Raw genomic sequence first — 26,267 nt, 5'->3', positions numbered from 1 at the left:
TCCCCCACACACGCATGCATCAAAAAATCTCTGAGTAATAATGTAATAATTCAAAAGTAAAGTGACTAAGTTATTGAATATCAAAGTTTTATGATCAACTAAAGCTATTAGAAAGAGTAATACAACTCACCAACAAAAGAACACATGTAATCCATGTAAAAAGTTACTAAAAAGTGTCTAACAGACACTCTCAGCTTCCAAACAAATTAAATATGTTTAAGTAACACTCTAGTTCCAAAAGTGTTAGTTTGATTATGATGCTCCAAATCATATAAGAGTTTAAGACTAGAGGAAAATAGCACCTAAAATTGTGAACACTTGGAATTCAAAACAACTATATATTAGAGCCTAAGTTTGGTGGGATAGAAAATTACAACACAAAATTCTAAAAAAGGTTTAAAATAGAAATATGTACTATAAACATTCAAGTGGCAACGTCACATCACTATCAATGGCCACCGTCAGCATAAGTTCATCGAAAAAGCCTACGCCGACGAATAAAAAAGAAGTGTTAGCATATGTTGAAACTACCGATGTGAAGAGGAAAAATATTGAATCTAACCTACGTCAACGCTAGCAACATGGCGTTGGAAAAAGCTATATTTACCAATGCAACGATTGTTGAAAACAGATGTTGATTGTTGTTGTGTCATGTCAAACCACTATACTGAAAGAAAATTTAACGAGACCTCGGTGCTAAATCATATATGTCAATTGCTTCCCAAGGTTAACACAACTTTCCAACTCAAGCGTGCACTCTCAAGAGTAAGGAATGAAATCAAATAAAATATTTCTTAGAAAAGAAATCGAAGTTTTTGGAAAGGAAGAAGAATCACTCTGCACACTAAACTTTTTTCAAATAAAATATATCAAAAGAATAATGGCTTTAGATGCATGTATAATGGTTAGTGTATTAAATATATCATTATAATCATAAAATGGTTACGATGTTTAATTATAAATATCATAATAATAATAATAATTATTATTATTATTAATTTTCAATTGGAACATTAATTACAAATTAAGACAATGATAGTCATTTCCAATGTGATGTCAATGGTTCTTTAAGGCCGACGATTTGAAAATATATGTATAATCACAATGCTAACAATGTATTCTTGGAATAGTTCTTCTATGTTGACGGTTACAGGTTTCATCATTATATCCTTGAAATGTTGATTCTTCATAATCCAATGTGATGTCGACATAGGTCCTATTATTAAAAAAATATATATATATATTTTTGTAATTGCATTGTTTTGTTCATTACTTTAATTGGTGCTAAAAGCAACAAAATTATAACAAATACAAACGAAAATTCATTTAATACTGTTATGATAGTCTTTCATATGACCAAGAATCAAATTATTAATTAAGTTTTATCTAATAATTGTGATGTAATTTTAATATTTTTCAGTTTTATCTTTTCTAATAACACATTTAAATAGGGTTAATTCAGTCTTCTTACAATGCATTGGGGTTTTATTAAAAGACTATTTAAGTGTTGCTTTTAGGTTGTTTAAGGTAGTTTTTTATATTTGAAAATTTAGGGTTTTCTATCCATGGTAGATGACAAAGTTTAAGACTAGAGGAATTAAAGCCCTTATAAAACGAAAATTTTTACCGACTAATTCTCAATTTTAATTTGAAATTTTAGAAATACCAATACATTAGTAAATTGGAAATTATACAAAAACATATTTACTATAAAATAATTATTGGCTAAGAATGCTTGACATAAAAATTATAGAATTACTGGCAAATTGAAAATTACTTCCGTGGTTGACCCTGAATTTACAAAATGTCAATTGGGAAGTCACACCACTTGTAACCTTTCCTATTCTCTGGTTAAAGAAGTTTGACTTGTGAGAACCAATTGGATTTTGGGAATAAAGTAAGTGATAATTTTTTCTCCTTCCAGAGAGATTACGTAGGAAACTTTGAGAGTTCATTATAGTCCAATTTTGCTTTACCTAACCTTCCCTTTTCTTCCATATGAAGAAGAGGAAGAGAGAGATCGGGATACGTAAGATGATTCCCATGTTTCATAAGTAACTCCTACGTATCGAAGTTGTTAATTTAAATTAATATTAATATTAAAATAATTAATCAATTAATTAAATTCATATTTAACTAATATTTCATTTAAAACCTATTTAAACGGATGATCCCAGTATGTTTTTACATATAGTTCAAGACTCATAAAGTAATTTAGGATGCTAGTTTATTGGATTTAGATTATTAAGACAAAAGTAATAAAATAATTAGTAAAACTTTATTAAAATTATAATAATAACACTTTATTAATAATGGTCAATGGATTACAATTACCATCTATGAGTTGTAAGACATGAAACCAAACAGTCTCATCACCATTCTTTTGCAATTCTTGACTTAAGGTTGCATGCCAAGAAGATTCGGTAAGTTTGATCACCTTGCTTGTGAAGTGTTCAAACTTAGATTGAGGAACTGGTTCTTCTTATCTCTTAGTCTTCGATCAAAAGGTAATCGAAATCTAATAAATTTTCTTGGATCGTGGTCAAATTGATTGGGGTTTTAGAATTTAATAATTAGGAGTTCACCTACCGTTCTCTCTTATTTTTATCCTATATTTCAAATGAACCCTATTTTTGACCATTTTTTTTAAAACATTATTTTTGAAAATTTTCCCCAAAACTTTAACTCTTATACAAATCAAAACTCTCTTCCTACCATTGAAACCATAACCTACAAAATAAATAAATAAATATAAATAGTGGTTTAATTGTGATAACATGCATGCAATATTAACATAGCCAAGACTAAGATCTAGAGGAAGATTTTAATTTTCTTACAATAATAATTAACTTTTCGGATAATAATCCAATGAAGATCTTTCACAACAACAGGTTCGGTCAAATCTTCTTACGAATCCATCGAGGGACAAAGAAATATGAAGTACATTTTCAATGTTTTTTTTTAAAAGAAAATAATTCATTTTAGAAAAGAAATTAGAGCGTTGGAAATAAAAATGTGTTTCTTGAAAAACATTTTTTCCTAAATCAATCCAAACATATTTAAAGAAGATCCAAAGTCCAAGGTGAAGTAGTAAAAAACTAACCTAACGATAAAAGATCATTAATATTACACCGATTACACAAATCTAACCTTTTTGTTTTCGTGATTAATAGTATTTTTATGAAAAATGATAAAAAAATATAATATTTGACCAAATATTTCTAATTCAATCATGTGTAATGAATTTTATGTTTTAGAGGTTTTATTTTATGGAATGTAAATAGTTTGTCAATTTTTTTTCTATTTTTGAAAAGACCTATATTTTTATTTCAAAAAATTAGTTTTTTTTTCTAAGATTTAATTTAAGAGGAATTCGTGGAAATGGCAAATATAAGAATGGAATTTGTCAAAATAGCAAACAGTTTTTTTTTATGGCAAAACCAACTGCCTGGAAAAAATTTCCACTTTTTTCGACCAAAAATGCCCCTCAACGGATCAGAACTATCCACAATCAAATACAGTATATTTAAGGAACCCTGAAAATCAAATAAAACATCACATAACCAATTATAGTGTATCCGTAAACACACTCACTTATGTTAATTATTAACCAAATCAAATAATTATTATATTATTACAAAGATCCCTAACCATATTTAATTGATTTCAATATCCCCCTAATTATTCCCAGTTTTCCCTTCAATAATTATATATTCAAACTTTAGCTACCGATTTTTCCTTCAATAGCTATTAACGCAATGAATAGCTTCTAAAAATTTTAATGCAATGAAGTATTCATTCCTAAAATAATGATAAACATGATGCAATAATTAACCATTTATGAAAAAACATTAAAGAATGTAACGGAAAAGCATTTAAAACAATCGAAATTCAAATCTCTAAAATTCAAATTTAAACTCCAACAATTCCGTAAAATTATGGCAAATATAATGGGAATACTTAACTTTAGATTCAAATCTCAACTATCCCTAAAATCATGCCAAAATAAATTGTCATCTATCTTTAATGTTACCAACAAACCAGAATTCGTTAATGGAAACGAAAACACAAGATTCACTGAAACACAATCTCAAATCTGAAAATATTACAAAAATACAAATTTCACCGGAACGTTCATGGCCATTAAAACATAAATTTCAACGAAGAACGGAGCAAAGCATATTCTTTTTGAAATTTCAACATCTTTATATTCTAAACTACTTTAGAAAAATAACTAACATTGCCTTCCCAACATTATATTCATAAGATTATGCTATATACATTTTATTTCTTTGCCATTGTCTACCGTAATTTCCTAATATCCGACCATTACATCAAATTAAAATGTGATCCCTTCAAATGAAATAGGTACCCGTATAATATATGAAACAATAATTTAATATTCATCCCTCCTATATACAATCTACCAGTGAATACTTTATTCGATAAACGTGTTCCTTTTGAATTGTTTCCATGGCTTTGCAACAAGTGAAGACTGTATTCCATGGTAGATGGATTGAATCCTGCCGATATATTGACTATCGCCTCCTTGATGTATATGTTCCAATTTCATCCTCGTTTCAAGAATTTGCAAATTGTATCCAACATAGACTTTTTCCAAATTCAGAAGTTTTTGTCTCTAGGTTGACCCTTTACTGGAAAGATTGCAACAATTCGAAACTCATTCGGATTTTTGATGATAAGGATGTGTCTTGGATTATGTTAGTTTTATCGAAATTCCCCGACAATTATCTACTCATTGTCGTTGACACCGTACCTGCTATAGATACTGGAAATACCCCGTATTTGAGCAGCGAACTACCTAGAACCGAAGACTCACGTACTAAAACTGTAATTATTGATCTCAATGCATTTGAATCACCACATACTGTTATACACATTAGAGTTGGATCAATGTTTAGGCAAAAATCAGTTTTGAAAAAAGCTATTTATATGCTCGCTTTGAATAGTAGCTTTGAATTAGTTACTGTTATGTCCAACCGTACATCATTCAACATCAGATGTAAGGATCCAGCTTGCCCCTGGTATCTACATGCTTCGATATTCAAAAAAAGTGACATTTGGATAGTTCGTAAATTCACGGATACACATCTGTGTTCTGTTGACGTCGTGAAGAATGACCACAAACAAGCAACATCCTTGATTGTATCTGAGTGTACAAAATTAATATTTAAAATGAATGACAAGGCTCCATGTCGTCCTTCGGATGTTATAAATTATATGAAGATTCACCACGGTGTGAACGTAAGTTATGATAAAGCTTGGAGAGGACGTGAAATTGCTTTGAATTCCATTAGGGGTACTCTGGAGGACTCATATGCCATGTTGTCTGCCTTTTCGGATGCACTGATCCGAAACAACCCAGGTATCAAAAATTACAAATACCCTGTATTTTAACAAATACCACAAGATCCATATAAAAATACAATGTAATTCCAAACTACTTTATCTGACTGTTTTTAAGTACATATACGGCTGAAGAAGCAGATGATGAAGGTCGGTTTAAATTCTATTTCATGGCACTAGCTGCTTCAATTGATGCATGGAACTACTGCGTACCAGTTATTTCTGTTGATGGTGCAGCTATGAAGAACAAATATCTTGGTACCTTCATATCTGCAAGTACTATTGATGGAAACTCTCAAATTGTGCCACTAGCTTTTGCTGTCGTTGATTCAGAGAGTGATTTGTCATGGTCATGGTTTTTTCGAAACCTTAAAGCCGTTTTTGGGGAACATAATGAAATGGTAATTGTTTATGATGCTCACAAAAGTATAGAACATGAGTTTAATGCCATTTATGAAATAGCTGAACATGGATTATGTGAATTCCATTTGTTGAAGAACTTGAAAAAGAACCATAAATCACTTCCCATGGAGGACTCATTCAATAAATGTGCCAGAGCTTATACACCACTGGAATTTGAGTACTACATAAGGCAACTCGAACAACTATCTCCATCAATGAGGCATGAGTTGGAAGCAGTGGGAAGACAAGGTGGGCTAGGGCATTTTTTAGGAGAAAAAGATACCAGGTTATTACAACCAACATCTCTGAAAGTATGAACTCTACCTTGAAAGAACAACGAGAATTGCTTGTAATTGGGCTTCTAGAATCTATCCGTAGTTTGATTCAAAAATGGTTTTATGAACGTCGTACCAAATGGAGTTTCCAACGCACACAACTTTCAATATATGCAGAAGATATGATTCGAGAATCCTTAAGGCAGAGCCGCTCAATGAATGTAAGTTATTTAATATTCAATAAATGCAATAAATATGTAGTGAATTACTTTTTTTGTACATGATATTTGTTGTATTGGTTTGACAGATATATCCTGTAGACCAACATGAATTTGAAGTCCACTATCGTAAGGAACAATTTGTTGTCAACATTTTAAATCGGACATGTTCATGTCGTCAATAGGACCTTGATTTGATCCCTTGTTCACATACATGTATAGCATTGTCCACAAGGAATCTTAATCTCCATTTATACACTGATAAGTTCTACTATGTCTCAATTTTGATAAACCTGTACAAGAAGAGGACGCGTCCTATTGGTACTGTAAACCAAATTAGGAATACGCACCAAGGTGGCAATGATGGAATACTTCCATCGCAGGTTAAACGTCCAGCTGGAAGACCCAAAAAGAAGAGGTTTACTTCATTTTTAGAGAAGAAAGCCACTGTTCGTTGTAGCAGGTGTGGTAAAAAATGTCACAATTGCAGGTCTTGTAAAGAACCCATTTAGTAATTGCCATGTTTAAGAAGTAAAAGGGATAATTAGTTTATATTCATAGTTGTATTTTCTTATCAAGTTGGTTGAATGATTCGTTCAAATAAGATCGATCTTTTGTTCACTTAAATACAAAGTATTTCTTAGGTATCCTGGCTAAATACACTACACTGTATTTAACTGTTTTAAATTCAACCACAGTTATGTTCAAAATCCAATGTAATCCAGATTACATAATAATTATCAAATAAGCATGAATTTATAAGTTTTGTAAAAACAAATACCTTATTTCAACGAAAATATGGTAATTCCAATATATTCTAGACCCCTAACAAAAAAGCATAAAATGAACTCAAGCTTGACTTAGATGCGGATCAAACGATGGCCATTCTGAGGATGAATTCTCTTTATCCTTCCTTGGTTCAACTACTTTTCCTCTTAAAGCATCTATCCATATTTCCGTTGAAACTGGTGTAACCTCTCTATACTCTTTAGCATTTGATCTTTTCATTCTCAACTCTTCCTTTGTGTTATTTAGCTAAAAAAAAAGTCTATGAATAGGATAACAAATTATAAATTACGTATAAACTAGATCATATGCTTACATGTTTTAGAACAACCCTTGCTGCTGCTCTATTTTCCGCCATATTTGAAACCTTATCATTACTCGGCATTTTGCCTATAATCTACAAGTTATTAGCAAACAAGTCTCTATATTAAGTATGTTATTACCATTTTCAAAATGTTGAACCGACATTTATACTAGATATGTTATCACCTTGGCCATCTGTGGTCTATGTTTAATTTTGTCAAATGCTGGTTGCACGTTCCTCAACATTCTTGGGGTTGAATTCAATGAACACTGACTCTGTGCATTCTTTAATATTTCTCAAGTATTAGTTAAAGATACCATTCATATACAACAATTCAAAACGTTTCGAAGGAATATGTAGTCAAACCAAACCTACAGCCATTCACATCCTTATATGCCAGATTTCAAATACAGTTGAACTGTTATCTCAATTGCCTAGATAGAATAACTATATACTCATTCAACATTATACCTATCCATCCATTAACTGATCTTCATAATGTTAAATGTTTCACAGCAAGCCATTCAATGATATTCAATGATATCCCTAATGATAATTACCCAGAAGGGGACCGTAACCAACACATACATAGTAATTACCAGCACTCATTACAGAAAAACAGTGGCAACTTGTAGATAACCCCAAAAAACATTCATGTCATCGATCCCCACACACTTAAACTAACAGTCAGCCTACTACCACAGTTAAAGGTACAAATTCAATGTAGTTTATACTACAGTCATTAAACATGCACAGTCATTTAGTATAATAAACATATAGAGATCCACAACTATACCGTTCTTCTCCTCTGTTCTTTTTTCTTGATCTCATCATATATAACACTCTCATCAATTGACCGTATCAGCCTGTTTATCTCCTCATCTATTTCCTCCATGGCCTATTACAAGTATGTACATATTAGTCTATAATATGTATTATACACATTCTCAACATTTTGATTTTTTTCTTTACCTTATACTGCGAAGATTCTTTATCTCCAGCTGTTGGAGGTGTCTCTGATTTTGCCACTTTACATTGACCACCATCGTGCCCTCTTGAACTCTCTCCTCGACTTTCATCCATAAGCCATTTTCCATCCTTGTCTTCATCGTCATCCCTTTTTCCAAGCACCGTTCGATTGCTTGAATCCAAGTTCAAATCTTCAACATCATCTTCTTCTTGGTCCTCCTCCACTTTGTCAAGGTGCTCTTCAAACGCCCGTGCTCCCTGCGCAACAAATACAAACCAGATACACTGTATTTGTTAAGATTCTTTACAAATACAAACCAGATACACATATTATCAAAGTCTACACAACATGCTTACCATAAATTCATGCCTCTTTGTTGCTTCCATTATTCCATTTCATCTTCTACACTAGTTCTTCAAACCGATTATTCATTTTCAACTCCACACATTTAAGAAACTCAAGAAGACCTTCCACACCCGTCTCCATCCTCTGTTGGCTAATCTCAATCTTCTCTACCATTTTTCTCAGGACATTAATATCACTTGTAGACGGCATGCCTCTATTCAGCGAAACAGAGGCTATGTGGTCAGAATTCTTGGTCTTTCGAAGCTCATCCTCTGCTTCTTTGAGTATGTCTTTTTCTGTCTCGATGAATGGTGTGAAGAATGGCATTCCCACTTCATCTGGGGTTGCCAGTATTGGAGACACTTCAAGTTGTTTCAAAAATGAACGAAACTATTATGAATATATGAAGTACTACAAATTACGAGATTTACATACCGTTGGCGAATCGAACATTTTCTGTTTTAAGTCCTTCCATTTGGGTTGTTTGTCAGCTGCCCAATTTATAATCCTAGGGACTTCATTGGAAATCCTCGTTGCAAAGAAGTTGGGCGGAGTACTTAATGTTGGGATTACCTCGTAAGCCCAAGCGAGAATGGGGAAAATAAACCTCCCCCCCCCCCCCATAGAAATACCCGTTTGCATCTTGCTACAAATGGCCCTATTCATGAAGTCCACTAAGAGTTCAAAAGCAACTCTACCCCATGGGTACCCATCAAATACTTCATCATCATCTACCATAATGATATGATCCCAATCTACACTTAGACATTTTTGTTTATGGATAAAAAAACTCTCCAGAAAGTACAGCTTGGCCATTTTTATCCTATCATCATCAGTTCCAGCAATACTTATATTGAACATAACATTCAAGTACTGCCTCGTCACAGTTTTAAGATTTTCAAAATATACCCCTTTTAACCGCCCACCACCCTTTATATCCTCATGGTTAATATAAGGAACCTCATGGCATTTTAGGCCTGTTTAAGTGCAAATTCTCTCAATCCAAACCTCAGAACTCTTCCTCCTATTAAAAATTGAAGTTGACTAGTCGATTTGGGTTTGCACATTCTCTGAATAAGGTGCAACAACAATTGGGAGGATTGGTTTGTTATGGAGAGGTTTAGAAAGTGCCCAAATATTCCCTCCCTAAACCTATTAATCAGCCTATCTCCAAGATTTTAATACTACTGTGCTCTTAATGTGTAGATTGATTTTTAAAGGCTCGTTTCTTCTTTCAGAACACATTAAGTAGATCGAGTCCTAACATGATTTGAAAAAATCATCAATAACCACACATATATCTATCACACATATCTCATATGCATTAAATCAATAAATACACTGTAAACACAAAAGACAGCCAACATATATAATTGAATAGACTATCAATATAAAATAACATACCGAACATTGATACTTTTCACTACCAATTTACACATACTCTGTAACTAACTACATCCCATACAATCAACTACCCAACATACAAAAGACAGAAGCTACAAATACAAAACACATACAATAAAAGTACCATACAATACATCTGCAACACTACAAATACAGAGTATCTAAATTACAGACAGACAACAGAAATAGTTACCTCTGATTTCTCCGGATTCATTGGAGCTTTTTCCTTTCTCCTTCTATCTTCTCTTGCCTTTTCTTCCTTTTTAATAGCCTTCACCTAGTTTATAAAACCAAAATTTGAGGTATGTATGTAAAATAACATACACCAATATGAAATTATTTGCTTACTTTCTTTCCCTTTTCTCCAGCCTTCTTCCTTTTCCTAGTATCTGGGGGTATCTCACTCGTTGATGAATTCGAATCTTCACCCACGGCGGTCTCGCCTTCCTCTTCTTCATCATGTTCTTCTTCATATTGTTTTTCTTCGTCTTCTTGATCTTCAGCTTGTTCATCTTCTTCTACTTCTTCTTCTTCATGTACTTTGTACTCCTTTTCGCTTTCGCTTTCTGTATCATCCTGTTTGCCAAAATTACAATTAATTTATACAGCACATAATTCATCCATAACAAATGTATGACGGTTATACTTTCCTTCAACCTCTTTTTGTTTTTTCCTTCACCTTTCCCCCTATAAACTCTCTTCCTCGAGACCTAAACAAGGAACAATATAAATAAAAAGCTTATTTGAAACCTAACAGTCCACAAGTAATTGGAGAATAGATCTACACTATAACAAACTCTTAATCCGTTGTTTCTTTTGGACAGTGGCTTCCTTTCTTTTTTCGTTTCAGTTCCCACCCTCTTTTTTGAAGTTCCTGGACTCTCTCTTTTGCCCCCGGAACCTTTTGCCATGATATCTTCTGTTCTCTGACATTTATAGAAAAACATATAAACGTCTATAACTTGTTTATAATTACAGAAAACATTCATTTGTACCTCCTCAGAAGAACTCGATAGGTTTTGAATTCATGTTGCCAATGATTTTCTAGAACCAGTGATCCCCGCGGCTCGTAACCGATCACTTGTCCTTGTTTTGATTTCTCTCTTCCCCTTTTTCATCTTTATATTCTATAAAATTTAAAAAAGTCCAAAAGCCAATATATTTATATATAACTTTAGAACAGATCCCAAGTAACACTCCTAAAATAAAGGGCGTATCTATTCACACTTTATTCCCTTTATTTTAGGAAACAAAAATCATGGAATTAAAATATAAATATGACATTCTATACCATTTGAAAGCAATTTGAAAAGTTGTAAGGTGTGGGTGGGAAGCAATTTAAAATTTAAACAAATTTTAGAACCGGAGAATTAGAACTCGGTATTTTTTCATAGAGCAAGAATCCAAAGCTTGAATATGCAGAAAACACATACATGCAGAAAACAGAGCAAGAATCCAGGTCAGAAGGAACAACTCACCAATACTTTGCACAATTGACGGTGCAAACCGATTGAAAAAAGAAAGGCGTGCAGACGGCAGAAAAACGACGGTGGAATAGCGACGATGGAAGATAAATCGATTGTGGAAAAACTAAAAATGAAGCTACGATCGAAAAACAAAGGACGTGCAGATGGCCGAAAAGCGGCGGTGGAAAAGCAACTGTGGAAGACAAACGAAGAAAGAAGCTACGGTGGAAAAACGGAAGAAGACGCAGGGGTGAAAATTCGCCGGGAAGACTTTAAAAAACGAAAGTTCCTCAAAAGCTTTTAACTAGTGAAGGAAAAACTAGGGTTTTATTTGAGATGTGGAGTGGTTGCATGCAGAAGATGTGATGTTTTGCAAAAAGATGGTTTATTTATTTGGGAGGGAAAATAGAAATTTGAAGGCAGTGTGTATTAAGTACAGAGTATTTGCAATTCTATCTACTATTGTATTTAAGAGTCGATGTTGTAAATTAGGTAGGGGCATTTAAGGCATAGTTGTCTCATTTATTTGGTGGAAATTAACTGTTTTGCTATTTTGACAATTAAAAAAAATTACCATTTATCCAAAGTAAATGTTAGATTTTGTTATTCTTCTTGTTGCCCCTTAATTTAAGTTGTATTTGGATTCTTAAATTTTCTAATGGTAAGAATTAGGAGTGTAAGAATAACTAACCTGACAACCCACACTATCAACCTATATTATATGAGTTTGGTTGGGTTGGGTTGAAGGTTGAAGGTTGAAAAATTTGAGTCCACTCAATCCAACCTGAATTTTTGAAACTTTGAATGGACAACAATTTTTAATATTTTTTTAAAGAAACAATTTTTAAACTTTACAAACATTAGAATTTAGAAACGAAAAAAATAATAATAAAAACAACCCAATCCAACCCATATTTTACGGGTTGGTTTGGGTTTGGTTGGGTTGAAAAGTTAATTCGAGTTATTCGGGTTGCCAATCCAACAACCCGAGAATATGGGTTGCGCTGAGAATGTCTCTCAACCCAATCCAACTCAACCTAGTTACACATCTAATAATAATTCCTTATTTTTGCACGGTTTAGAGAGGGAAAGATAAACTTATCCACAATTTAGCATATTTCCTTTAAGATCCTCTTTTAGGTTCTTCATAAATCATGAGTGAAAATAAATTATTTGTAAATTTAATTTTGATAGTAACCATAGCATTAAATTTTCATTGACATATCGATATTCTATTTTTACATAAATGCAAGATCAACGTAAGGGATGAATGAATATTTCTATTTCTATTGTACCGTAAACAAATATATAAAACATGAAAAATAAACGATAAAACATCTTAACTAGTTTAAAATCATGAAAGGTTTATTTATTTATAGATTCTTTTGTAAATATCCATCAAAGTTTTCGTGATATTATATTTAACATCATCATGTTTTAAACCTTGAGAGGGACTCACGTCCCTGGGTTTTCCTACTCATACGCTTATTTTTTGGTAAAGAAAAAAGTATATATTTGATTTGATGGTAAATTTTGAATATTTTTTTAAAAAAAAACACACATAGTTTGAGTTGGATTTTTTTCTTAAAAAGAAAAAGGGTAAAAGGTGTAAGTAATAAAGAGTATATAAAAAAGGGAAAAACGGAGAGTTCGCATTGAGAAACGGACAGCAGTATTGGAAATGGTGAAACTATCACAAGTCACCCTCTCTAACCGCATCTCTCCATAACTACTGCCACGTGTCCCTCCTCCTCCTCCTCCTCCTTCTTCCTCCTCTTCAACAATCCCAATCGCATTTCATTCCCACAAACACACTGTATATGACAATCGGATGATTTGTAGTTTGTGTTACTGAAAGAAGAAATGGCTGGGAATGAGTGGATCAATGGGTATTTGGAAGCCATATTGGATACCGGTGCGACCGCCATTGAAGAACAGAAACCGGCTTCGGCGGCGGCTGCTGCCAATTTGACAGACAGAGGACATTTCAATCCGACCAAATACTTCGTAGAGGAAGTGGTTAGTGGTGTGGATGAATCGGACCTTCATCGGACATGGCTCAAAGTGGTTGCCACCCGCAACACTCGTGAACGGAGCTCTAGACTTGAGAATATGTGTTGGCGGATTTGGCATCTCACTCGCAAGAAAAAACAGGTTCCTGCTACCACTACCACCTTCCATATATTTTTTCTTTTGTTTTCGTCTAAGATTCCTCTCAATATAATTAGTCTACAAACAGAATTCTTACTAGTCTAAGTATTAGAAGAAATTTAATTTTGAGAGTTGTTAAACTAGCGGTGCATCCGATCTTAATTAACCCCAGATTTATTCTACTTCAAATTAATTCAGATAGGTACGTACCGGTCACCGCCATACCCCTTTTTTTAATTAAATTCACTCTCAAAATACTTCTTCCAACCACTTTCAACTTTATTTTAAATGGTTTCTAAACAGCTTGGTGTATATACTCAATCCAAACATCCCTATTCATGATCACCCTCGCCAAAACAAATCTCAATTTAAGACTTCTCCTGTAAACAGAGTCGCTTATATCAAATATCAAACTCTAGAGCTTCCTGAAACTAACAAGAACTGTATGAGGACCAAGATGTCCTACGTTCAAATTTCTCACTTAAAACAGGTCTAGAGCTTAAAACCAAATACTTCTTGGTTTTGTGCTAGGTTTTGTGAGCTTACCGGCAAATATCAAAGTTAATATTACAATTTTATATATTATATAAAAAGTAAAATTAGGATATTTTTAATAAGGTTAAGGTATAACTTTGGTCAGTTTTTGTCCAATATCTTGAAAACTCTATTATTATTATTATTATTATTATTATTATTATTTAATCAATTTTAATTAAAAAATAAAGATTAAACTTAAGAATTATTAAAATTATAGGGATGAAATTTGGCAATTGAAAAGAAGAGAGTGAAATTAAACAAATTTAAAAGTACAAAGTCCAAAATAAAATAGTATTTTTTACCAACACTTATTTATTTATTTATTCATTTCTGTTGGTGATGAACAGCGATGGAATTTTTTCTTTTCCCAGAAATTGTTCTTCTTTCTTTTTTCTTTGGAATATACATGTGGATTTGGGATCTTCTTTTGCTTTTTGCTTCTCTCTCTCTCTCTCTCTTTTTTATTTTTTTTATTCGAAACTTTTTCACCCTTTGTTTCTACTCATTTTTTCTGCCACCGAATCTGATTCTGTCAACTCTAAACTTTTTGTCATATTCTACGTATACATATACCCTATTTCTTACTAACTTTGTGATTATAATATAGTTAATATAGATTAAGTTTCAGGGTTATAGGATTAATTTAGGGTTATAACGTAAATATAGATTCTGCTATTTGTTATTTGTTGGTCTGGTCGGATAACAGTGGTTCTTTTATGGATGTAGTTTGATATTTAATCGAACTACAATGACTGAATTTAAGTTTTTTGAATTATTGAAACCCAAATTTAAGGAATGTTATAAATCTTAGGGGGTTAAATGGGGATTTAAACTTTAATTATCATTTTGGTTTGGACTTTAATTTGGTGCTTGATAATAATGGTTTAGCCGCCCTAGTACCTTTGGAAAGGTAACAAATAACAAATAAAATGTATATATGAAACATGGGCAGAAGTACTAAATGTGAATTGTTATTCAATTATTTGGTCATCCATATATTACAACACAAATTTTAATGTTGGGAGCCCATTGTTAAATCATTTTAAGCACTTAGAACTTAAATGTATAGTACAAGTGGCAAGAAGTTACCAGAGGCAAAGTGCTAGGAAAAAGAAGATCAAAAACTAAAAAGTATTAATTATATAACTTAATAATATTTTTCAAAGTTGGTACAATCATCTTAATACAATAAAATATGTGAATAGTATCAAATTTTGTTCACTGGAATATACATGATCTGCAATTCTGCTTGCAATGGCTAAATGATGTAGGCATTGGCAAGTTAAAGCTTCCTGTTTGCATTAGATATACTGTTATGTTATGTTAAGCAGTTGTAAAAGTTGTAAGGTCAGTTTGGATTGACTTTTTAAATGCTTATTAGTATATACAAACTTACAAGTCACAAGAAAGAAATGAGTAGTTTTTGTACTCGCCATGTTTGTCCCGATAATCACTTTAAAACGAAACAATGTTTTATTTTGCTGAAAGGGAAATAATTTGTGGATTATTACTTGGTGCACTCAAAAGTTTTTGTGTACAGTTGGAATGGGAGGAGCTTCAACGGTCCACAAACCGGAGACTGGAGCGGGAACGAGGACGGATGGATGTGACGGAAGATATGTCGGAAGACTTATCAGAAGGAGAAAAGGGGGATGCCGTGAGCGAAATAGTGCAAAACGAGACTCCGAAGGTAGAGTTCCAGAGGACTACTTCCAACTTGGAAGTTTGGTCTGAAGATAAAAAGGAAAGGAAACTTTATATTATTCTCATCAGGTACACATTTTTCTAATTCAATACTAGTAACTTTATATTATTGTGTGTTTATCCTCCAATATTCTTGTTGATCTTCATCACAGTCTGCACGGTCTGGTTCGGGGAGATAACATGGAGCTTGGTCGTGATTCTGACACTGGTGGACAGGTGCAAACTTGCAAACTGCTGTCACTTGAAGAAAATTAAATTATCACTAGTTTTGTATTATCTGATCTTTGTCTAAAGGATGTTTCTGTCTTAAACGCATACTTTTACTTTTTCAGGTTAAGTATGTTGTAGAGCTTTCTCGTGCTCTAGCGCAAATGCCAGGGGTATATAGAGTGGACCTTTTTACTAGGCAGATCTTGTCAACAGAAGTCGATTGGAGCTACGGTGAGCCAACAGAGATGCTAACTACCGGAATCGATGACGGTGATGGTGATGTTGGAGAAAGCAGTGGAGCTTATATTATTAGAATTCCATTTGGTCCACGGGACAAGTATCTGCGGAAAGAATTACTATGGCCCCATATTCAAGAGTTTGTAGATGGAGCTTTAGCTCATGTTCTTAATATGTCCAAAGCTTTAGGTGAACAAATTGGTGGTGGTCAACCAGTGTGGCCATATGTCATCCATGGACATTATGCGGATGCTGGGGATAGCGCTGCTCTTCTCTCAGGTGCCTTGAATGTTCCAATGGTGCTAACTGGACACTCGCTTGGAAGAAACAAGCTCGAACAACTTCTTAAGCAGGGACGCCAATCAAAAGAAGATATTAATTCGAATTATAAGATAATGAGGAGGATTGAAGCAGAGGAGCTTTCTCTTGACGCTGCAGAACTTGTGATAACAAGCACCAGACAGGAGATAGATGAGCAATGGGGACTTTATGATGGATTTGATGTCAAACTTGAGAAAGTGTTGCGGGCTCGTGCTCGGCGTGGAGTAATTTCCCATGGTCGATACATGCCGAGGATGGTGGTAAGATCTTTAGTTTCCTCATCTTTTGTAGCCAAATGCTAAATTAACTATAAGTAAAATTCTAAATGGTAGATTTTGCAATATGTTACTTTATTTGGACATTCTAATAAAGAACTCAAGACCGAAGTTCTTCATAGGTCATTCCTCCTGGTATGGATTTCAGCAATGTTGTGGTTCCTGAAGATGCACCTGATGTTGATGGCGAATTGACACAACTTACAAGCGATGGGTCCTCTCCGAAAGCGATTCCAATGATATGGTCTGATGTAAGTGTCCAATTTTGATCACCCCATTACTCTTATTGAACCATCTTCCATTACATTGTTGCTACTCGTCTCAATTTATATAATGTAAAATAGGTGATGCGGTTTCTAACAAATCCCCATAAACCTATGATACTGGCTTTGTCGAGGCCGGACCCAAAGAAGAATATAACCACTCTCTTGAAAGCCTTCGGAGAGTGTCGTCCATTGAGAGAACTAGCTAATCTAGTAAGTTTGGATTTTTCAATAATATGTTTAAGTTAAGAACTATAGGACTGTAGGATACGTGCCTTTTGATAAATCATGTTTTTTTGTTCTCTGTAGACACTGATCATGGGAAATAGGGACGATATTGATGAGATGTCAGCTGGTAATGCTAGCGTTCTCACAACAGTTATAAAATTTATCGACAAATATGATCTCTATGGTCAAGTGGCATACCCAAAGCATCATAAACAATCTGATGTTCCAGACATATATCGGCTTGCAGCAAAAACAAAGGTTTGTTAGAGATCACCAATCTCATTTGCTTCTCATAACCACACCATTGTCTGACATTAAAAACTTGTTTTTTGAAACGATGATAGGGTGTTTTCATTAATCCAGCATTGGTCGAACCATTCGGACTTACCTTGATTGAGGTTGATTTTCTTTTCTTCTGGTTATCAATAGATATGTTATGTGATTTATTGGTTTCTCTTGGCTGAGTGAAAACCCAGTCGGATTAATGCCTCTGAATTATTGTAGGCAGCCGCACACGGACTCCCAATGGTGGCAACTAAAAATGGCGGACCAGTTGACATTCATCGAGTAAAGAGAACCTAAAAACCTGATCTGAAATTCTTATCATGCACTCATTTGTTATTTTATAATATGAGTAACCATGTGAACTTGTTTTTGTGATTTTAGGCTCTAAACAATGGGCTGCTTGTTGACCCTCATGATCAGCAAGCAATTGCTGATGCTCTGCTGACATTGCTATCAGAGAAAAACTTGTGGAATGACTGTAGGAAAAATGGTTTGAAGAACATACACCTGTTTTCCTGGCCAGCCCATTGTCGCACGTACTTGACTCGAGTGGCAGCCTGCCGCATGAGGCACCCACAGTGGCAAACCGACACCCCAGGGGACGAAATATCCACCGAGGAATCCTTCAATGATTCACTGAAGGACGTCCAAGATATGTCGCTCAGACTTTCGGTTGATGGAGAAAAAACATCACTGAATGCGTCGGTCGCTGATGACCCTGATTTGCAGGACCAAGTCAAACGAGTTTTGAGCAAGATAAAGAGGTCAGGGAATGAGTCAACAGAGACTGAAAAAGGGAATAAAATGCTGGAGAATGCACCTGGAAAGTATCCGATTTTGAGACGACGACGCAGATTGATCGTTATAGCACTTGATTGCTACGACAGTAATGGGGCCCCAGAAAAGAAGATGATCAAGATGTTGCAGGAGATCATTAAAGCCGGTCGTCTTGACACTCAAGTTGCACGAGTTTCAGGCTTTGCTCTATCAACAGCAATGCCATTGGCAGAGACTTCAGAATTCTTGAAATCTGGAAAAATACAACTGACTGAGTTCGATGCCTTAATTTGCAGTAGCGGAAGTGAGGTTTACTACCCGGGTTCTTACACCGAAGAAGATGGAAAACTGTATCCAGATCCAGATTACGCTTCACATATTGATTATCGTTGGGGATGTGACGGTTTGAAGAAAACGATTCTGAAGTTGTTGAGTGCATCTGAAGAAGATTCTGACAAATTTCGTAGTCCGGTTCAGGAGGATGGAAAATCGAGTAACGCTCATTGCATCTCCTACTTAGTAAAGAATCCCAGTAAGGTAGGTGAAAAGCTAATAAAATTACATTGCAATATATGTACTTTGTAGCTTTACTTGAGCTCACACCTACAGATTTTCTTTCTTTGTCTCTTCAGGCTATGAAAGTCGATGATCTGAGACAGAAGCTTCGGATGCGCGGACTTCGGTGCCATCCAATGTATTGCAGAAGCTCAACTCGAATGCAAATTGTTCCTTTACTCGCATCAAGAGCTCAAGCACTCAGGTTTGACACCCATACAAATTCAATGAAGTCGACAGCAAGTTCTAAACTTGTGCTCCTTTACCTTATAGTTTTCACCCTCTTTCCATCGTATTTGATTGGATGATTTTTGGTACATTAGACTAGTACATGCAATCAATGATATTATTATTATATATCTCAATTAACTTTTATTGTTTTGTTTTGTTTTCTTTTATTTTCATATGAATTGTATAGGTACCTTTTCGTGCGATGGAGATTAAACCTTTCGAATATGTATGTATTCCTTGGTGAGGTTGGAGACACGGACTACGAAGAGATGATATCGGGGACTCACAAGACGATAATCATGAAAGGAGTGTCGAACAAGGGGTCGGAAGAGCTGTTGAGGACATCAGGAAGCTATGCGAGAGACGACATCGTTCCAGGTGAGAGCCCATTGGTGACATTTGTGAATGGGGATGCAAATGCTGAAGAGATTGCAAGTGCTATAAAGAAAGTTTCATTATCTGCATCCAAAATCTGAACTTTATAAAGTCCAACCAATGAAACCCAGTTTCATGCTTAATTCAGTTTTCTATTATTTATTAATTTCTCTTTGTATAGTGGTTAATGGCTCTCTTCCATCTATAAACTAAACTTCCTATTCTTGTTGCACACTCTCAATCAATAATATATAATAGATTTAGGTTGCGCTAAATTTAAAGAAACGAAATTCAAAATCTAATAGAATTAGATATATATTAAAAGAAGTTACAATAATTAAATTAAAATATAAAAATTTAAAAGTAAGACTTATATGTATCAAAAAAATTTCTTTATAAACAATTTTTTTTGTTTTTTTTTTTGTACAATTTGAAGATAACTTATTGTCACCTATGAGCTTGATCCAAACTTTTGTTGTCTTTCGTTGAAATTTTTTTAGATAGTGTAACATAAAGTTGTCTATGAGAAAATACATTTTTTAGGAATTTATATTCCAACATTAGGAATTGTTTATCCTTATGTTTTGTTAATTGTCGTTGCAAAACATAAATGAATGGAGAATTATTTTCTTTTAAACTTAAATGGATATCCATTGTCAATTGATGGGCTTAATGGTATTCGTGGAAGAAAATTTTGTTTTCTTGCATGATCACTCATTGTTATTCAGTATGTATAATATTTTTGTTAAATGATCTAAAAAAAATCGAGGAAGTCTTTTATATAGTCAAAAAAATGTTACAAAAACTTTTCAACTTTCAAGTATTTAAATTTGTATTTTTAATTAGAATTACTAAGATATTTAATTTGTCACTAATTTCTAATATGTAAATAAAAAAACCCTTTGTATTTCAACTCTTCACATCCTACATATTTTAATGGGAAACTATTGTAAATGTAACAAAATACTAAAATATTTACGGCTCGTGTAACAAAGTCCTTAAAGTTAGTCATTTTGTAAATATTCCAGATTTGTCCTCCCATCTTTTTTCTTCCTCCCAATTCGTTTTCCTCCTCTAGTTCGTCTTCTTCGTTCTTCCCCTGTGATTTTGTCTTTCTTCTTTTCTCTTTTTCTTTTCTACGATTTCTTTCCATCATCTTTTTTAGTTTTCAATTCTTTATTTAAGTCGTTTAATCTTTCCATCGTTTTTCTTCTTTTCCTCTTCTTTTTTTCCCTTTGATTTCTTTCCATCGTCTTTCTTCTTTTCTTAACGATTTTGTATAAGATTGTGTACAAAAAAAAATAGCAAAATCTAATGTGTATAAGACTGTGTACAAAAAAATAACAAAATCTAAACGATCGTGTATAAAGAATCTTGAAAAAAAATCATTTAAATTGGAGTAGTCAAATGTAAACCATCGTGTAAAAAAAAAGTAAACGATTGTGTAAAAAAATAATAAATTGTGTATAAAGAATCTTGAAAAAGAATCATTTAGATTGGAGTAGCTAAATGTAAACGATCCCTTAAAAAAAATAAAGATCGTGTGTATAAAAAAATCTTGAAAAAAAATTCATTTGAATTGGAGTAGCCAAATATAAACGATCGTGTAAAAAAAAGTAAAACGATCATGTAAAAAAAGTAAACGATCGTGTAAAGAAATCTAAACGATCGTATAGCAAAAGAATTAAAAAAATCGTGTACCAAATTTTTAAAAAAAATCATTTAGATTTGGGTCCCCAAATCTAAACGATCGTGTAACAAAATTAAACGATGGAATTGAAAAGGTAAATTGTAGCCGTATCTAAACGATCGCGTATAAATTGTAGTTATATCTAAACGATCGTATTGTAGCCATATCTAAACGATCACGTATAAATTATAGCCATATCTAAACGATCGTGTATATATTGAACCATATCTAAACAATCAGCTTGTAGCCATATCTAAACGATCGCGTATAAATCGAACCATATTTAAACGATCGCATATATATTGAATCATATCTAAACAATCGCGTATAAATCGCAAATATATTACGCGCGCGTTATTGACGGCGTGGTTGACGGAGGGATTTTTGGTATTTTACATGGTGGGCCTCTGGGCTTTTTCGGTTTTTAGGATTGTTTTATAGAGTGTAAATATTTTGCCGCTTTTTTATATTTTTGAAAAAAACCCTATTTTAATTACAATAAACTTGTATAATTTATTCAAAAAGTAGTAATAGAAGGTATGTCTTTTATAATTATATATATTACAAAAAAATAAAATTAAAAATGAATTTACTATAAAACCAAGAAGTGATTTGGAACATAGAATAAAGTCAAGGATATAATAGAAAGAAAAAAGTTTATCCACGTTAAAGCTTTTATATATAGATAGATTAATTTAATAATCTTTAAAAAATTATTTTTAAATTTATTTTTTATACAAAATTAATTTTAACTAAATATTAATTATGATTATTTTACCCATTTAATCCTCTATTTGACTTTTTTTTAATTTTGATTATTTCATATATTTTATTTGTTTTTATTTTTTATTTGTTTTTCACTTTTTCAAATATTTTATTTTAAAACAAATCTATCTATAGCTAAATTATTTATGATAAATTTAAGTTGAATGAATTTCTAAAAAAAGGAACCTTATTAAATTTATAAAAAATCAAAACAAAATTAAATCAGACGATTTAATATTACATTAAATAATTAAAAATCCTTAAATAACCTAAAAAATGTATGACAAGTATTTTTAAAAATATTTAAGCTTTAAATGTATAAGACTTTTCTTTAAAAAATTCAATTTAATGGCGAGATTTAATTTAAGATTTATTTCAATTAAATTTTGAATCTAAAATTTTTACCCATACTTTTTCAAAATGTAGTTGTTGAATAAGAAATTTTGGAATCAATCACAAATTGTCACGTCATTTACTAACATAATTGTATTTGAGATTTACTAAAAATTGACATGCATCCTAAATTAAATTTAAAGACAATTAGACAATTTGAATGATGTCGCATGTCTTTATTACGACAATTTGATCAAATTAATTATTTTTGTTCAATTAAATATGACCCAAATCCATGTGATTGAGCCTATGGGTCTGGTTCATGGACCAACTAGGCCCACGTCCATAAAAGCCCACTAGAGAACTCTATAAATAGAAGAGTTCTCTTCATTTGTGGAGGGGGTGAATTTTTGACTCTAGAAGATCTAGAGAGAATTCTCCCAAAAGCTAGAAGACTCTCAACTTCTGAAGTCGACCACCCTCGAAGATTGAAGCTTCTCTGAATATACAAGTTTTCTTCCAAGACTCCAACTTCAAGAATATCACGTGCTCCGCTTCCTCAAATCAAGCGATCAAACCACATCACATCAAATCAAATTCTAGAGATCGAACCACATCGCATCAAATCAAATTCTAGAGATCGAACCACATCGCATCAAATCAACATAAATACAACATCAATACAAGTTCAACTCCATGAATCAAAATTTTTTTGGAAATCTCATGTGAACAAATTGGCACAGGTTAGCAACTCGTGCTCATGATATGGAATTGAGCATCGCCAGCAGAGGAACTAAGGATTTTCTATTCCCGAAGTAAGAAAAGATAAGAAGGAGACGAAAATGTGCTGAAAAGATAGTGAAGAGCACCGTGAAGGAATCTATGGTCGTAAATACGACTCCACTGAAGTTCTCCAAAAGAAAAGAAGGGAGAGTTGAAAAGAAGGATGATGGAAGCGAGAGACGACGTCTGACTTTAAAAGAAAGACAGGAAAAAGTTTACCCATTTCCTGATTCAGATATTGTTGACATGTTAGAGCAACTACTTGAGAAGCAGTTAATCCAACTACCGAAATGTAAACGACCTAAGCAAGCAGGAAAGGTGGATGATCCCAACTACTTCAAGTATCATCAGGTCATCAGTCACCCAGTAGAGAAATGTTTTGTGTTGAAGGAGTTAATTCTAGGATTAGCTCGTGAGAAGAAGATCGAGCTAGACCTGGAGGAGGTAGCTCAAACAAACCATGTTGTAGTAACGATAATGTCGGAGGCTCTTTCGCCAAGATTGATTTTTGAGCAAAGGGAAAGCTTGGTCCAGTTCGGGACCTTCGAGCCTATAGTGGTCCAATTCCATCAAGAAGTTGTACTGAAGGATTCTCAAAGAAAAAGAAAGATCGATCGAAGAAGACGATGAAGGGTGGATTGTTGTGACCCGCTGAAAGAAAAGAAAGTCGACTCCAACCCAAAAAGAGTCTCGCTTCTAGAGAAATTATAGAAGAGGGAATAAGGCTCAAAAGAATAAGAAAAAGAAGAAGACTGGAAAGCCTAAGCTCGTGCACGAGGAAGACAAGGATTTTCCTCGACCTCAGCGCTTAGTAACCTTGGCAGGCTTATTTCCAACAAGATTCCTTTGTGATCATCAGGATGAAAACCTAGAAGTTGTTGCATGTCATGCTATTAACGCAACAAAGGAAGAAAGTATCCCGCCAAGATCACTAAAGGAGGAGGGAGTGTTAAAAGACCTATTGAGGTTCAATGTGGATGATTTGTTATCACTTACTTAAGAAACCAAAACCATCCTTATTAATGCATTGTTAAATTCAGCAGCATCAAGTTCGAGTGCTCCAACTGCGACATATGAGAGTACTCCTTATTGCATGTCTATAGACTTCTCAGATGAGGATTTACTTATGGGATCTAAACTTCATAATCAACCCTTGTATGTTTCTGGATATGTTCGAGAACAGAGAGTCGACTGGATCCTCATCAACAATGGATCAACTGTCAACATGATGTCGAAGTCGACTATGAGACAATTAGGCATCTTAATGAATGAACTCTCAAATAGTAAACTAGTAATTCAAGGTTTCAACCAGGGTAGCCAAAGAGTAATAGGTATAATACGCTTAGAACTCATAATTGGTGACCTAAAGGCTAGTGCATTGTTTCATGTTATAGACTCGAGGACCACTTATAAGTTGTTACTCAGTCGTCCTTAGATTCATAGAAATGGAGTAGTAACTTCGACACTGCATCAGTGCTTTAAATTTTATCAAGACGGCGTAAAGAAGGTTGAGGCCGACTCTAACTCGTTCTTAGAGGCTGAGTCTCACTTTACAGATGCAAAATTTTATTTGAAGAATGACAATAGCTCAGAAGCCGTGCGTGTAGAAATTCCTCTTGTAAATAGAGAAGATAATTTACAACTGAAATCACTTGCAAGTAGGGAACCACATAAAAGTACAGGAACCTTTAACTTTGGAAAGGGTGAGTCATCCACGAGCACCACAAAAAGTATGATCTTAATGGATGAAAAGACTTCAAACCCACCAATTTTGCACTATGTCCCTCTGTCGAGACGCAAGAAAGGCGAGTCACCATTTGTAGAGTCCCCACAAGGCTTGAAAGTTGGTAAGCTTCACTACACCGCTTACCAAAATAACTAAGCAAGAAATAAAGATAGACCTAATGGAAGCAAGCTTGCCTCAAAGGCGGACGAAAGACAAGTTCGACCCCAAGGCTTACAAATTGATGGTGAAAGCAAGTTATGACTTCACAACTCACATCGAGTTTAAAAACTTGAAAATTCACGAACAACCTGAGCTTTCCTCAATTCAAAAGAAGCTGTTACAGGAAGAACATGTTATACCCGTGTCAAGAAAAGGACTCGGATACAAGTCGCCAGAGCCAATCTGTATAACTAGAAAGGGGAAGGAAAAAGTGGTTGACAGCAATCATATAACTGTAGAGGAGGTTGATAGTATGGAAGAAAAAGAAGGTGACAGTCAGAGATCCTCAACATTTGACTGAATTAGACCGTATGTTGCACGCGCCTCAATATTTGAAAGACTAAGCATGACAGAGACAGAAAAAAAAAAAAGGTCACCAGTCAACATCTAGCCTTAACCAACTATCGGCCTTTCAAAGGCTAACTACGACCTTTAAAAAAGAGAAAGGCACATGTCAGGCCTCGACGGCTACAAAACCATCAGCCTTTGAAAGGCTAAGCGTGGCTAAAAAGAAAAATGTACAAACAGCCCGTGCTCCAATTTTTAATAGTATTAGAGAGAAAGCTCATGTGTCAAGACTTGTTCTAGCATAGATACAAAGAAGAAGGAATCAACATCTCACGTGTCAGTTTGGCGCTGAATTAAGCATACAGACGTCAAGAATTACCATGGTAGGGAGTTTCCTTGTGAGGTAAAGGCGGAGAGAGAAATTCGTAGCAATGCTTCTTCCCGAATAAAAAGAAAAAATTTTGTTACTCTCAATACAAGTCAAGGTTCCTTGAAGGTGAAAAGACATGATGTTATACTAATTAATCCTAAAAAGGAAGACTCAGAACAAGGAGAAGGTGAAACCTCATGTCATCACATTACCATTCTTGAGGAATTAGAGATTGAAACCCCTGAAGAAGACGCGAAAGATGCTTCACAGAGTCTAGAGGATGGTGGCCAATCTACTGTAGATGAGTTGAAATAGGTAAACCTTGGTACAATAGAGGAACCACACCCAACTTTCATTAGTTCGTCTCTCTCTAGTGAAGAGGAGGGTAAGTACATGAGTTTGCTCAC

General features: G+C 33.9%; 1 protein-coding gene across 1 annotated transcript; it reads left to right on the top strand.

The window, feature by feature from the left end:
* Window positions 1-13,182: 13,182 nt before the first annotated feature.
* Window positions 13,183-19,852, top strand: LOC103496894 (probable sucrose-phosphate synthase 2). Its single transcript, XM_008458932.3, has 12 exons — window positions 13,183-13,691; window positions 15,766-15,998; window positions 16,082-16,145; window positions 16,262-16,957; window positions 17,095-17,223; window positions 17,317-17,448; window positions 17,545-17,721; window positions 17,808-17,861; window positions 17,968-18,030; window positions 18,130-19,062; window positions 19,158-19,285; window positions 19,499-19,852. Exons 1-12 carry the CDS (start codon window positions 13,401-13,403, stop codon window positions 19,785-19,787), a joined length of 3,189 nt encoding a protein of 1,062 aa, XP_008457154.2. The 5' UTR covers window positions 13,183-13,400; the 3' UTR covers window positions 19,788-19,852.
* Window positions 19,853-26,267: the final 6,415 nt, after the last annotated feature.

The sequence above is a fragment of the Cucumis melo genome, chromosome 5, assembly GCF_025177605.1.
Source record: "Cucumis melo cultivar AY chromosome 5, USDA_Cmelo_AY_1.0, whole genome shotgun sequence".
In the NCBI taxonomy this organism is placed as follows: Eukaryota; Viridiplantae; Streptophyta; class Magnoliopsida; order Cucurbitales; family Cucurbitaceae; genus Cucumis; species Cucumis melo.
Note: the sequence above shows the minus strand (reverse complement) of the source record. Positions and strands in the feature narration are given on the sequence as shown.

Excerpts from the sequence above, each read along its gene's own strand:
- LOC103496894 (XM_008458932.3), top strand. The coding sequence starts at position 13,401 with ATGGCTGGGAATGAGTGGATCAATGGGTATTTGGAAGCCATATTGGAT. Across the intron at positions 15,999-16,081 it reads CTTTATATTATTCTCATCAG|TCTGCACGGTCTGGTTCGGG; the intron begins GTACACATTTTT and ends TCTTCATCACAG. Across the intron at positions 17,862-17,967 it reads TCGGACTTACCTTGATTGAG|GCAGCCGCACACGGACTCCC; the intron begins GTTGATTTTCTT and ends GAATTATTGTAG.